The sequence below is a fragment of the Narcine bancroftii genome, chromosome 1, assembly GCF_036971445.1.
Source record: "Narcine bancroftii isolate sNarBan1 chromosome 1, sNarBan1.hap1, whole genome shotgun sequence".
NCBI classification, from domain to species: domain Eukaryota; kingdom Metazoa; phylum Chordata; class Chondrichthyes; order Torpediniformes; family Narcinidae; genus Narcine; species Narcine bancroftii.
The window spans coordinates 425,404,221-425,418,851 of record NC_091469.1 but is presented as its reverse complement, the minus strand read 5'-3'; the positions used below and the strand labels follow the sequence as shown (position 1 = coordinate 425,418,851).

Genomic DNA, 14,631 nt, shown 5'->3' with positions numbered 1-14,631 from the left:
ATAAATAATAGCATTGAGGAACCAAAAGAACAGGTCACACCAATAGCATTGTACCCCCCAAATGGGATCAATGTTATGAATAAAGAATAGCTAGGAGATTGGGAATGTGGTTCACAAAGGATAAGAGCAGAAATATAAGCAACTGTGTCTAAAGCAATAGCAACGAAACAAGTGACACAATTTTTGGATTTTACCATCCCACACACATTTAACAATGTTTTTACATTCAAGGTAGGTAGAATTCTCAGTAGTCATTAAAAGTTGTTGAGGAAACTGGTTTTCTCCCTGCTTATTAACAGGCAAAGAATTGGCAAAAGCAAGAGCTTCAACTTCATTATCAAAAAATTGAGCCTGATAACCCCCCAAATTTTTTTTTAAACACAGCAGGGTAATGAAAAGCAAACTTGTAACCTTTCTTCCACAAAACAGCTTTAGCCGAATTAAATTCTTTACAATGCTTCATAGCAGCTTGGCTCAAATCAGCATTAAAAAATACTCTATTATTTTTAACAATCAAAGGACCCTGATTATGCCTGGCATTCTGTACTGCAAGCCTCAAAATTGTCTCTCGATCCTGATAATGCAAACACCGAATCACAACGGATCATGGCGCTGGATCACGGTGGTTTCCTTCTGATCGCTCGATGAGCTCTGTCCAGTTCCAAGCCATCCGGGAAAGAACTTGTGTCGATCTCAAAAGGAAAGAATGGAAAACGAGAAATGGAAACTCAACAGTTGATTGACATTGATATTGATAATAATCAAGTTAACCATGATTTGGAGGTGGCGTATAATACTTGATTTTATTATATTATTTTCTGCGGTTTGTTTTGTTCAGGGGGTGGTGATTCAACTGCCAATTCTTCTGAAGTCATCAGCCACCTTATGACATTTGCCACTCCTGTGTTATGGGGGGGGGGGGGTACTACATATGTATTGTTGTAGTTTTTTTGAGGGGGTTTCTCTCTGGAGGTCTTTGTTTTTTTTTGAGGAGTTCTTTGTTATGACCCATGGAGGGTGTTTTGCCACTATGGGGTTGCAAATAGTTTGTAATGGCCTAGTTAAATTTTGCTACTTTTAATGTTAACAGGCTTAATAATCAGATTAAAAGAAAAAAGCTATAACTTGTATTAAAACATTGAAAGTTGATAATGTGTTTTTGCAAGAGACTTTTTTAACTGAAAAAGAACATTAAAAGTTAAAAAGAGATTGGGTTGGACAAGTTATAGCTTATTTTAATTCCAAAGCAAGGGGCATTGCTATTTTAATTCATAAAAAGTTATCTTTTACATGTGATTCAGTTTTTTAAGCTGTTGGCAGGCTGTTGATTGTTGATTGTAAAATTTTCTCAGAAACCTGGACTTTAATGAACATCTATGCTCCCAATATAGACAATGAACAATTTATGGTGGATTCTTTTTGAATTTAAATCAGGCTTATGGTAAAGTATTGGTTGGAGGTGACTTTAATTGTTGTTTGTATCCATTGTTAGATAACCAAAATTGATAGTTAAAACAAAAAAGGCTAAGCCAATAAAGGATTTGAATCCATCTGAGAAGGATTTCTCTTTTTATTCATCTAGGCATGATTCTTATTCTAGAATTTCTTTAGAATTTCTTTAGTGACAGCGCAATTGCAAAGAAGAATTTTTAAGTCTGAATATAAAAGTAGGATTTTGTCTGGTCATTCTTTGCTTGCACTGGTCCTGAGATTGTGGAGAATGTGTATTGATGGAGATTTAATTTGATGTTGTTGAAAAATACTCATTTTATTAAGTTTTTGAGGGATCATATAGAGTCAATTTTGAAAATAAATGTGGGTTCGGTTGATAGTAAATTTATTTTGTGGGATGCATTGAAAGCTTATTTCAGGGAACAGATTATTATAAAGCCAGAATTTAAAAAAAAAAAAATTGACTGAGCTGAATGACTTGGAGAAGGAGATAGAAATCCTGGAGAAAGAAGTACGGTGAAATGCTACAGAAACTTTAAAAAAAAACTTTAAGTTATGGTATAATTCTTTACAAACAAAAATTTGAGATGTTATTGCAGAGAACTAAACATTAATATTAGTTAGGTGAATGTGCTCATAGTGTTGGTGTGGCAATTGAAGACCAAACAGGCTTCCAGGACAATAAATGCTATTAGGTGTGATGCTTTGATTACTTATCGTCCTCAGGAAATTATGAATTTTGTTTATTTTATGAGAAGCTGCACACTTCTGAAGTATCAGAAGATGATGCTAAAATTGACACATTTTTTTGTCTGATTTAGTTTTACCATCTTTAAAGGATGCAGAGATTAAGGATTTAGATGCTTTTTTTTACAGTTGTGGAGGTTAAAGAAGCACTACAGCCATTGCCCGGTGGGAAATCCCCAGGAGAGGATGGTTTTACTTTGGAATTTTATAAAGAATTTCAAGATTTGTTAATTCCTTTGTTGGAGATTTTGAAACAGGCTATGGAGAGTGGTTTTTTTCCAGATTCCTTTTCTAGAGCACTTATTAAGGTTATTCCTAAGAAGGATGCATTGAAACCTTATTTCAGGGACCCACTAAAAGTGGTATCTTATAGACCGATTTCTTTATTAAATGTAGATAACAAGATCATTGCCAAGGTTCTAGCTAATAGATTAATTAAATATTTACCATATTTCATTCATGTAGATCAAGCTGGTTTTATTAAGAATTGGTATTCTGCTGATAATATTGTAAAATTGATTTCTTTAATTAATGTTTCTCAGGTGTAATCAGGCCAACCTATGGTAGTTGTTTTAGATGCTGAAAAAGCCTTTGATAGAGTGGAATGGATTTTTTTTTTGTTTAAAGTGTTGGAGAAGTTTAAATTAGGGCCACTTTTTATTGGCTGGGTGAAGGCTTTATATAAAAATCCATCGGTTAGAGTGGTGACAAATGGAAAAGTATCTTGATCATTTGTATTATCTAGATTGACTAGACAGGGTTGTCCTTTGTCTCCAGCTCTATTTGCATTGGTTATTGAACCTCCAGCTCAATTGATTAGACAAGATGGTAATATTAAGGGTATTAAGGTGAATGTAGATGAGTAAAAATTTATTTTTAGACTTTGCTCTGATATATCTAATGCAGCATATGCAATCTTTGGGGAATCTACATGCGAGACTGGAACAGTATGGTGAATTGTCAGGTTATAAGGTTAATTGGGATAAGAGTGAAATAATGCCTTTTGGAGTTGTAGATTATTCATCTTGTACGCATATTGCAAAATTTAAGTGGTTTGATCAGAATAATTAGGAATTATAATAGATGATAATAATAGTTATTTCTATTTATTGTCTAAAATTAAATATGATTTAAATTGGTGGAAAAATTTACCAGTAACTTTGATATAATTGTGTGAAAATATCTTTTTCAGTCTATTCTATGTAGAGTCCCCAAATTTTTTTAAAAGATTTTTTTTTTTAAGTGAGAACTTTTTTATGGAAAGTTAAAATGGCAAGGGTGTCATTGCAAAAATTGACTTGGAAATATGCTTTAGGTGGATTGCAACTTCCTCATTTTCAGCATTATTATGAATTGGCACAACTGAAATTTATTAATAGAATATTTTAAGTGGATAAACCTTTGATTTGGGCTAAGATTGAATTGTCTCAGATTAGTGAACAAAGAATGGATCATTTTATTTATAAATGGAATTCTCAGCTTCTACAGAGTTATAATCTACTAGTGTTGAAGCATTTAATGGAATTATGGAGTAAGAAGAATGAAATTATAGGTACTGAAGGTAAAATTTCAGCTAAAACTTCTTTATATCAGAATAAACTTCTCTTTTTCAGTGAATAATCAGCTTCTGAAAATATGGGAACAAAAGGTATTAAGTTGGTGGAGGACTGTTATGAAGCTGGGTATTTTGTTTCCGAGAATGAAGGAGAAATATGGAATTCTTTCGAATACCTTGTTTACTTATTAGGTTCGAGCTTTACTTTTAGATAACTTTGGACATATGCTAAAATTGCCTAGACAATCTAGATTTGAAAGTTTACTTATTGAAGGAGGTAAAGGGGGATTTATATCTGAGATGTATGCTTTCTTACAACATGAGATGTATAAGCCAGATATTAATAAATCTAGGCTTAGGTGGGTAAAAGGTTTGTCTATTTCTATTTATCAGGATGATTGGATAACCATATGTGAAGATAGTATGAGGAAATTAGTGAATGTAAGATATAAATTGGTTCATTATAATTTTATACATCAGCTCTATTTAACTCCTGAGACGTTAAAGAAATATAACTTTATTTCTTCTGATTTATATCTCAGGTGCCACAAGCACATTGGTTCTTTTTTTTTTGCATTCTATTTGGTTGAATGAGACAGTGAAACCTTTTTGGAATGGAATTATGGAATTCTTAGAAGGTTTATTTAAATTCAAAATTTCACTTGACCCTATGGTATTTTTTATTGGGTTATATTAAAAAAATCGAGTTTGGAATTAAAATTAGATAAGTTTCAAATTGCATTTTTGAGACTGGCAAGAAAATGTTTGGCTATTACTTAAAATCAGTCTAATTTTTCCAAGTATTTAATGGTGGCATATGGAAATGAGGTCTTGTAATCCACTGGAAAAGATAACGTATAATTTATGTAATAATTATCCCTTTTTTGTCAAGGTGTGGAGTCCATATATGAAATGTATGGGTTTAAATTTGTAGTATAGTAAAACCTTGTTAGAACGTGGTAGATGGGGTCCAAGATTTCATACCATGTTACAGCCGAGTTGTGGAACAGATGCATATATGTCAGAGTGTCCACAGATAATCAAACCCAAATATTATCAGTTTTTGAAGAATCCACTATCTATAAACTAACAATTTCAATGAAAGAAAGCAAGCACATTCTTTTAATATTGGTATTCAGTATTTTAATCAGCTTGTTTGCAAAGTTTGGGGTCCACAGACACCAGCGCTATAAGCAATTCTACGGATTAACAAATCGCGTTCTAATGAGGTTTCAGTGTAGTTTTTTTTTCTCTCTTGCTGTTGGTGTTGCATCAAACCATGGCAACATTGGATGATTGTTATATGAGTTGATATCCTCTTTTTCTTTTTTTTTCTCTTTTTTTGGGGTAGTTTAGAGAGGGGTGGGGGATTACAGGAGAGAAAATATCATGTATATTTGTATTCAGCTTTTGATTGTATGCTTTATTTTGAGTAATAAATAAAATATACAAAAAAGTAATTATTAAAAAATAATTGCATACATTCTGGATTTCCAGAAAAAATATAATTGAAGATTCATGAAATAAAATCAATAGAATAAAATAATTGATTAGAGAAAATTCAAAAGGAAGCATGAATGCACAAGGAATGAAAATTGACAGATTACTAATCTGAAACAGTTTTCCTGTGATATTTGTTTTCAAGATCTCCAATATATGTATCCCATAAAGGTGCTAAGATATATTTCCTCAGTAGCAGAGGTATGAATGTTTGAAAGCTGCAATGTTGATGGATGAGTTGCAATTTACTTAGGTTCTTAGAGCAGCTGTGGAAATGACCCACCATCCCCCATTACAAGTAAATTATCCCCTGTACAGATGTCATGTGGTTTCTTTATTTCCACGTGCAACCTGCACCACACAAGATTTTGAATCCTATGTATTTTACCTATTTAGTTACCTCACATTGTATGGATAAATTTAAACAATAAACAGTTAAAATACATAGGATACAAAATCTTGCATAAATGGTTCAGTTCATTCGATAATATTTTAATTATTCTGCTGGCTAACAAAGAAATCTCTTCAATGCCTATTTAGTTTACGATCCATTTTATCATTTCATGCATGTATTTCCATCTGATGTTGCAATGAGTTAAATAACTGTAGATGTCTTCTTTTCTAGGCTGTTATATCCAGACGAGTGGGAAGGTTGATGACAAAAAAGAAAAGGCTGCTTCTCGTGTTGCATTTCATCAATCGAGTCATTTGCTCCTGTTGTTTACCATCGATTATTAGAGGTGAAACTGTTCTCTAGGATGAAGCATTTTGATTGAGATGAGTGTACCCTCTGTTCCGCACATCGCTCCTGGTCTATTTCTCGATCAACACAGCTCAACATGTTGCTTCAGCGATATGGTTTGAGAGTGCTTGCTCAACTGCACCTTGCTGACTTTGTACCAGTTAATTGAAAGTTGAAAGCTTAATTGCTGAATTTCATGTGGCAAGACGCAATGAGGAGAAGACGTTATTTGCTTAACAGAACTGACAATGTCCCAGCTAAACAAAAGTCAACCGACTGGCTGTACGAGTCGTATTACTGCATGAGCCAGCAGCATCCTCTGATTGTTTTCTTGCTCCTGATTGTAATGGGAGCCTGTTTATCACTACTTGCTGTCTTCTTTGCTTCTGGGCTGGTAAGATCCTTTATCTTTCAATGTTACCGGAAATTGTTCGTAAAATAATTTACTATTAATGGAGTGCCATGGTTAGCGCAACGCTGTTACAGCACCAGCGATAGGGACTGGGGTTTGAATCTTGCACTGTCTGTTCTCCCCGTGGGTTTTCTCCAGGGGTTTCAGTTTCTGCACACCGTTCAAAACTTACTGGGGGGGTTGTACGTCAATTGGGTGTAACTGGGCGGCACTGGCTGAAATGGCCTGTTAGTGTGCTGCATATCTACATTTAAGATGTAAAATATTTCAATGTACGTTACCTGATATTAAAAAGTCATTAGGATAATGTATTAATTTTATTTTAGCATTTAAGCTGTATGTTTTACACCCTTCACACATTTTTACTGATGTTTCTATTTTAATTAATGTAATAGATAATTGAATGGTCACAGTTTTACAGCATTGAAACAAGACACTCAGCCCATCTTGCCCTTGCTGACCATGCTTTCTATCCATATTCCTCTAAACATTTCCTCTTGATATACTTGTCAAAATATCTTTTAACTATCTACTAAAATTATCCCTGCCTTTAGTACTGCCTCAGGCAGTTCATTGCAACCCTCAGGTTGCTTTTAAATATTTCCTCTCTCACCTTAAATCTTTGCCCTTTAGTTTTATCATCTCGACCCTGGGCAGAAGACTAAAGCCCCTTTTCCACTGGCATCCCAGTTAATTGACTGTTCATTGTCCTGGGATAGGAAGTCCTTTGTGCTATTTCCACTGGGCCACCCTCAACTGGGATACGAGTAAAGGTAGAGGCAGTTAATCTCCAGCGTGAAATGACATCATTTGACGCGGGCATTCAGTCTATGTTCCTTTTCTATTGGGCCCTGTCCCAGTAAATTCCCAGTTAATTCCTGGGACAGGGTGCCCGTGGAAAAGGAACTTATGACTGTTTACCTTATCTACGTTCATCTGATTTTTATAAACTTTGAAAAAGCCCTCCCTCAGTCTCCTACGCTCCAGAGAAAAATGTCCACCCTATCCCATCTCTCCTTATAACTCAAGGCCACCAATTAGCATGCTCGTGAATGTAATAGTGAAAATTGTAAGCACTTGGAGTAAATGCCAGATGGATTCCATTGGCCCTCAATATTCATTAGCTGATTAAGCCAGTCAGAATTCATTTGGAGCAGTCAAAGAACAATTTTATTGTGTGCAACATTCTAGCACATGCTAAAAAACTCCACATTCCTACATCTATTGCTTGTGCAAAAAAGGACAAAAATTTGTAAGGATAAATAAAGCAAACAAATGTACACTTTGATTAAAACAATACAAATTCAATGCAAATTCAAAGTATTACTGTTCATTAGAGCAACACAAAAGATTTACCAAATTTATGAAATCTGATTTGTTTATATTCACCATTCACCGGAATATTTAAAGTTTTAATATTTAAAAGTGTGATTGAAACATAGTCATGTGAGAATGTTTGAGAATCAGCTATGTTCAATGGATTATCACCTTCTGAAAGACTTTCGTTTCTTTCAGAAACCTTGATATCATTAGTATTTTTACTGAATTCCGCAGGATTACCTTTTCTAAAGCAGTGATATACCCCACCACAAAAAATAAGATACCTCCATTTTTTGGGGGAAAACTTTATTTGTAATATTTAAAAAAAGGATAATACAATCAAACAAGAATATAAAAAGCCCCCTTGTTTCAAAAATACATTAGTAAAATAGATGATCTTAAACTCGTAAATTAATGGACATCCCCAACCCCCCCAAAAAGCCCAAACTACCCCCATTTCTACAAATTAATGGAGCCTTATACGAAATCTAACATACCTCAAAATAACATCTATAAAAAGTAATTAAAAATAATTAAAATATCTTAGTTAACATATACTAAGACCCATACATTTTCATTATGGATCCCACATTTCAATATTTAAAAAAATATCTTTACATAGTCTATATTTTATTTTTTCTAAATAGATACAAGATTTCAACTCATGATGCCACCTTTGAATACTAATCTCTACATCACCTTTCCACATTACACATGCCACGATCTTTGTTGAATCTTACTCAAATACAAAGCCAAACTTTATTTCTAATGATGCTAGAAATAATTGAGCCCTGACTAATATTAACCTAATATTTCTCTATGCAAGTAACATGGTAGATTTGATAGATTCCAGTGAAGGAGCAAGCATATTTTAAGCCATGGAAAAACTGCTGTGTGAAAATATGACCTAACAAAATGAAGGGACTGAAAATTAGACCCTGAAACAGCTATTTTTTTAAGGCACCTCCATATAACCATATTCCAGTGAAGGAGCAACCATATTTTAATGCATGGAAAAACTGCTGTGTGAAAATATGACCTAACAAAATAAAGGGACTGAAAATTAGATGCTGAAACAGCTATTTTTTAAGGCACCTCCATATAACCATATTCCAGTGAAGGAGCAACCATATTTTAATGCATGGAAAAACTGCTGTGTGAAAATATGACCTAACAAAATAAAGGGACTGAAAATTAGATGCTGAAACAGCTATTTTTTTTAAGGCACCTCAAACAATAAAAATCAATTTCTCCATTGGTCAACAGTCCCAAACACCACCTTCCCTCTCTATCTGTTTCCATGGATGTAACAACTTGCTGAGTATTTTCAGAATTCTCTTTTATATAAGATTTCTAGCAACTGCTGTGCTCTGCAAATCACAGTTCCAGTAGTTTATCTTTTTGATCCTTCGGTTCTTGATGTGGATTGGGTGAAACCTTGTAAGCCACAGTGAACAATCAACATTCCAACCTTGTTGTAAGCAGTCAGACCTTGCATGCCTAAGATTCATCTCCCATTGTTACTTGCTATTCCTGCAATGAGCAATGAAAACTTTAATATTAGGCTTCATATCTGCTTCATTGTGGGCCTTCAAGGGAAATAGCAAACCGCTTCCATATGGGTAAGTGTAATACACAAAAGTGGTGGAGAAACTCAACAGGTCACACAGACCATAGAAAGCGAAGATGTACAAGTTTTGAGCCTGAGCCCTTCATAAAGGTGTGGGCAGAAAACAAGCAAACATCTGAATGGAAAAGTAGGGGAGGAGGTGTAATGATATAGATTGTATGTACTCATTGGCCGGTAAAGGTTCAGGCTGGCCCACCCCCTGATGACACTCTCCCCTGGACCCAGGCCATAAAGGTCGAGTCACCTCTCCCTTCCCTGCACTTCCCTAGCTTGGATCCGGGCCAGCTCGGGTCTTGTGTACAATAAAGCCTATTGTTCTCTTCAGTCTTTGTCCTTGTGATTATTGGGGCAACTGATAGTGCCCAACAGGAGGGAAGGTGGAGTGGGAAAGGAGCACAGGTCTATAGGAAAGCGTTCATAGGTGAGAGAGCAGAAGAGAGAAAAAGCTGAACACTACCATCAGGCTGATTGGTGCACTATTTTGCTCTCCTTTTTTTAGTGACGGATGTGTTTCTCACTTTCCATCCCAAGGGACCATTCCATAATCATCAATAAGCACAATATTCAATGGAACCACTTCCCCTACAGAGATCCCTTTGCATTGTCAGTATACAGACCATCAAATCTACTTACTTTATCATCTTAATACTTTATGTACTCTGATTTCTTGTACTTCCTCACTCTAAGTAAATACTTGGTTCCCCATTCTTTCTATAAATGTCTACTATATTAATAGATACTGTTGTGTCTGGGCTGTACCATTGGTCTTGATAAACACTAAAAAGGCTTGTAAGTTTAACACCACAATTCTTTACTCACATCCAGCTACTGGGTCGCATATAGATACAATGCCTCTCACTGCGCATGCATCACTCTCGTGTGAAGTGACTCTTACAGTGTTGGTGTTCATGGTCTCGTACAAAATAATCCTAGGTTTCCTCAGTATGTAACATCCCTCCTTCTTAAAAAAAATTATTAAAATTTTAAAGATTTATTAAATTTTAAATTTTTTAAAAAATCATTACTGCTTCTTTATCTGCGATTGCAATTAAGAATTAACTATTCTATTTGCACATTTTCAGTTGTATATTCTTTACAGTGGAATCGTGCTGGTGATAGGATGTTGCTTCTCCACCTCGTAGCCCTTGTTGCAACTGTTTAAGTTGGAATTACAAAAGCTGCTGATGCTTCTGGTGGATTTTTTTTGGGTGTCACATCTGTTGTTGTGTGAATGTGAATACTGTTTCATCTCAGGTGCCCTGCCAGATTCTGTCTCAATGATGAATGACATTGGTGTCTCAAGCTTTTCTAACCATCTTTGCTGGACTCCAGGTTTTTATCACTGGCTCTTGAACATGCACATGCTGCCCTATGAACAGTTCTGGTAATGTTTGTAATGTTGACAACTTCCCTCTTATGTTGGTCAACTTTCTTATTTCCTCTTGGTCGTCTGGTGGACAGATTTTGCTTGGCAGGGTTGTCTTTTACTTTCTGCCATTCAGAAGCTCTGCCGGGGACATCATGTCGCTCTCAAGGGTGTTGCTCACAGTGACAGAAGAGCAAGTTGAGGGTCTTCCTTTGTCTCTTATTAAAATGGAGTTCACCCAGTCGGTTGGCTCGACCACTTTCGCTATCACTCGTTTTTCTTCCATTTCTTTGAGCTCCTGATCTAGCCTTTGTTTCAGCTCTATTGGCACTTTATGTGGAGTATGGATTATTGGTTTGCATTCTTGGTCTATGGTTATGTGGTATTCGAAATTTCCAAAACACCTGACTGTGTCATCAAAGCATTCAGGGTACATGTATGTGAGCCTGGCCTTGCTTGTGATTGGAGGGTGTTGCTCAAGCAGGAAGTCGCTATTGATCCTCTGGACATTTTCTTCTCCCTGATCTAATTGTTCACAGAGATTAACTGTAATTCTTGACAACTATTCAGGCCTAGGATTTCTGGTCCATTGGCATCAACCATGAAGAATGTGTATATGATGCTCATTCCTTTACATATGCCTTTTATTTGGACCTTTCCTAGTTTTTTAATCATGGGGCCACCATAGGCCGTGAGCATGACATTTACGGCTTCTAGTATGCCTTCTTCCGGGTACCCGTTCACCATGTTCTTGGGGAACATCTGAGAGTACAGTCTGAGTGGGAGGACATTGCTTTGTGATCCAGTGTCCAACTTTATTTTCAAGTTGAATAGTGTCTGTTTGTTTCTGATGTTTCTTTTCATTTGGATCACGGTGTGCAGTTCACTTTTTCATCCCTTCCCTTTCTTAGATGTCTCATGGAGAGTATTGTTTTGATGTCGACCATCGGTGTATCAGAGTCACTGCTGTTGCTTCCCTGGACATGATGTACTTTCCTTCTGTATTCTTGTTTTCTCTCTTTTTTCATGCCTGACGTACACATCTTTTCCCAGTGATGGACCTTTCCACAGATCCTGTACTCGAACCATACGTGGGGCATTTCTTGTGGCCTTCGAAGGGGTGTAGTCTGCCGCACCCGCTACAGTTCTTGGATGTCTGGGCTTTCTCTGTGTGCGCTTTATGGCATCACCCTTTTAGCTCTGCTGTGTGTTGGCCTGCACGGAGAGGGATTGCATTTGCCAACTTGTGGCCTCGAAGGCCCTAGCTGTGTCTATGGAATCTGCTAGTTTCAAGCTGTCTTTTCCTATGAGAGCTTTCTGCACTTGGGGATGAGCGCTTTCCCAAATTAGTTGGTCTACTATTCTCTCCTCTATTTCTTTGAACTTGCATTTTGCAGCAATATTCTTTAGCCTTGAGAGGAAATTATCTACTGACTCGTCAGGTTCTTGTTTTAATCTCTGGAACTCGTATCGCTTTATTCTGTAGTTGGATAGTGGTTCCAGATGAGAGGGAAAATTTTCAAATATCCTTTCTAGGTTATTTTCTTCCCCTTCAGCCAGCTGCCAGCTATTAAACAGGTCTAGTCCTCGCTCCTCCTTCCAAAGAAGGATGTAACTAACCTTTTTCTTTAGTGTGGTTCCCTTGAGGAAACTTTTGAATGCCAGGTTGCACTTCTGCTTGAACTTTTTAAAAGCCTCTATGATGTCATCGGCTTCCCCATCCATGACTGGGTGCAACGGTGCTGCTGCCATTTTCATCTCCAGCTCTGGTGATTAGATAATGGTGCTTTTTCTTTGTTACCTTCTCTCCATGTTTATTATAATTTTTTTTATATTGTGTGTGTTTTGATCAATCCCACCACTGCCACCATGTTGTGTCTGGGTTGTACCATTGGAGGTCTTAATAAACACTAGAAAGGCTTGTAAGTTTAACAGCACATTTCTTTACTCACATCCAGCTACTGGGTCACATGTAAATACAATGTCTCTCACTGCGCATGCACCTCTCTCAAGTGTGATTGGCTCCTACAGTGTTAGTGTTCATGCTCTAGCATAAAATAGTACCATATTTCCTCAGTATATAACAGATACAACACACTTAATTTTTCTAACTTTTTTTGACCACCCCTTACAAGTTTCACCCCTCTCTCTAAGGGATCCATATTTGTTGGTGCTAATCTTCACATTGTAAAAGCTTATATTGATATATACAACCTGTTTTCGCCTCTTGGTGGTTTACTCCATTTCAATTCTCCTTCATTTTCTGACATTCTTCACACATTCCCAAAATCTACTCAATTATCAAGATTATTGGTCATTTTAGACAATATTATCAGTTTCTCCCTTAAGTCCACCTTATCTACAGTATTTCATTCCAATGACGTGAAGCAAGGCTGTGTTCTCGCACCAATCCTCTTTTCAATCTTCTTCAGCATGATGCTGAACCAAGCCATGAAAGACCTCAACAATGAAGACGCTGTTTACATCCGGTACCACACGGATGGCAGTCTCTTCAATCTGAGGCGCCTGCAAGCTCACACCAAGACACAAGAGAAACTTGTCCGTGAACTACTCTTTGCAGACGATGCTGCTTTAGTTGCCCATTCAGAGCCAGCTCTTCAGCGCTTAACGTCCTGTTTTGCGGAAACTGCCAAAATGTTTGGCCTGGAAGTCAGCCTGAAGAAAACTGAGGTCCTCCATCAGCCAGCTCCCCACCATGACTACCATCCCCCCCACATCTCCATCGGGCACACAAAACTCAAAACGGTCAACCAGTTTACCTATCTCGGCTGCACCATTTCATCAGATGCAAGGATCGACAATGAGATAGACAACAGACTCTCCAAGGCAAATAGCGCCTTTGGAAGACTACACAAAAGAGTCTGGAAAAACGACCAACTGGAAAACCTCACAAAGGTTAGCGTATACAGAGCCATTGTCATACCCACACTCCTGTTCGGTTCCGAATCATGGGTCCTCTACCGGCATCACCTACAGCTCCTAGAACGCTTCCACCAGCGTTGTCTCCACTCCATCCTCAAAATTCATTGGAGCGACTTCATCCCTAACATCGAAGTACTCGAGATGGCAGAGGCTGACAGCATCGAGTCCACGTTGCTGAAAATCCAGCTGCGCTGGGTGGGTCATGTCTCCAGAATGGAGGACCATCGCCTTCCCAAGATTGTGTTATATGAGCTCTTCACTGGCCACCATGACAGAGGTGCACCAAAGAAGAGGTACAAGGACTGCCTAAAGAAATCTCTTGGTGCCTGCCACATTGACCACCACCAGTGGGCTGATAATGCCTCAAACCGTGCATCTTGGCGCCTCACAGTTCGGCGGGCAGCAACCTCCTTTGAAGAAGACCGCAGAGCCCACCTCACTGACAAAAGACAAAGGAGGAAAAACCCAACACCCAACCCCAACCAACCAATTTTCCGCTGCAACCGTGTCTGCCTGTCCCAGATCGGACTTGTCAGCCACAATCAAGTCTGCAGCTGACGTGGACTTTTACCCCCTCCATAAATCTTTGTCTGCGAAGCCAAGCCAAATAAGAAGATGTTTGTTATAAATTATCAATTGTGTGTCTTAAGTGTTTTGCCAATGCTTACGCAGGTTATCAAAGAACCGGGGGGGTGAATGTGTGAGAGAGGCAATGTGTGAGTGTCAGAAAGAAAATGAGTGAGGGAAAAAGAAGCAAAAGTAAGATGAAAGCAGGGAGAGTAGAAAGTTCGGAAAGGTGTGAGAAAGACTGCAAAGAAGAAAAAGTGAAGGGTGAAGAACAGTACAGTAACAGAAGACGCAAGTTAAGTTTGTTGTCATCTAATTACGCAAGTACAACCTGACAAAACATGCAGACCCACACACAGGCCGGCAACCCACACACAGGCCGGCAACCCACACACAG

At 37.5% G+C, this 14,631-nt stretch overlaps 1 protein-coding gene across 6 annotated transcripts in view; it reads left to right on the top strand.

Annotated features, from left to right (window-relative positions):
• Nucleotides 1-14,631, top strand: part of LOC138751634 (adenylate cyclase type 2-like) — a 650,763-nt gene that overhangs the window by 248,482 nt on the left and 387,650 nt on the right. For all 6 annotated transcript variants that reach the window (XR_011350095.1, XM_069914176.1, XM_069914177.1 and 3 more), the window contains exon 2: nt 5,880-6,390. Coding sequence is in view for 5 of the 6 variants with exons in the window: in XM_069914176.1 (XP_069770277.1) it covers nt 6,193-6,390 (198 nt within the window). In the remaining variant the exon portion in view is untranslated. The remainder of the gene's footprint in view (nt 1-5,879; nt 6,391-14,631) is intronic.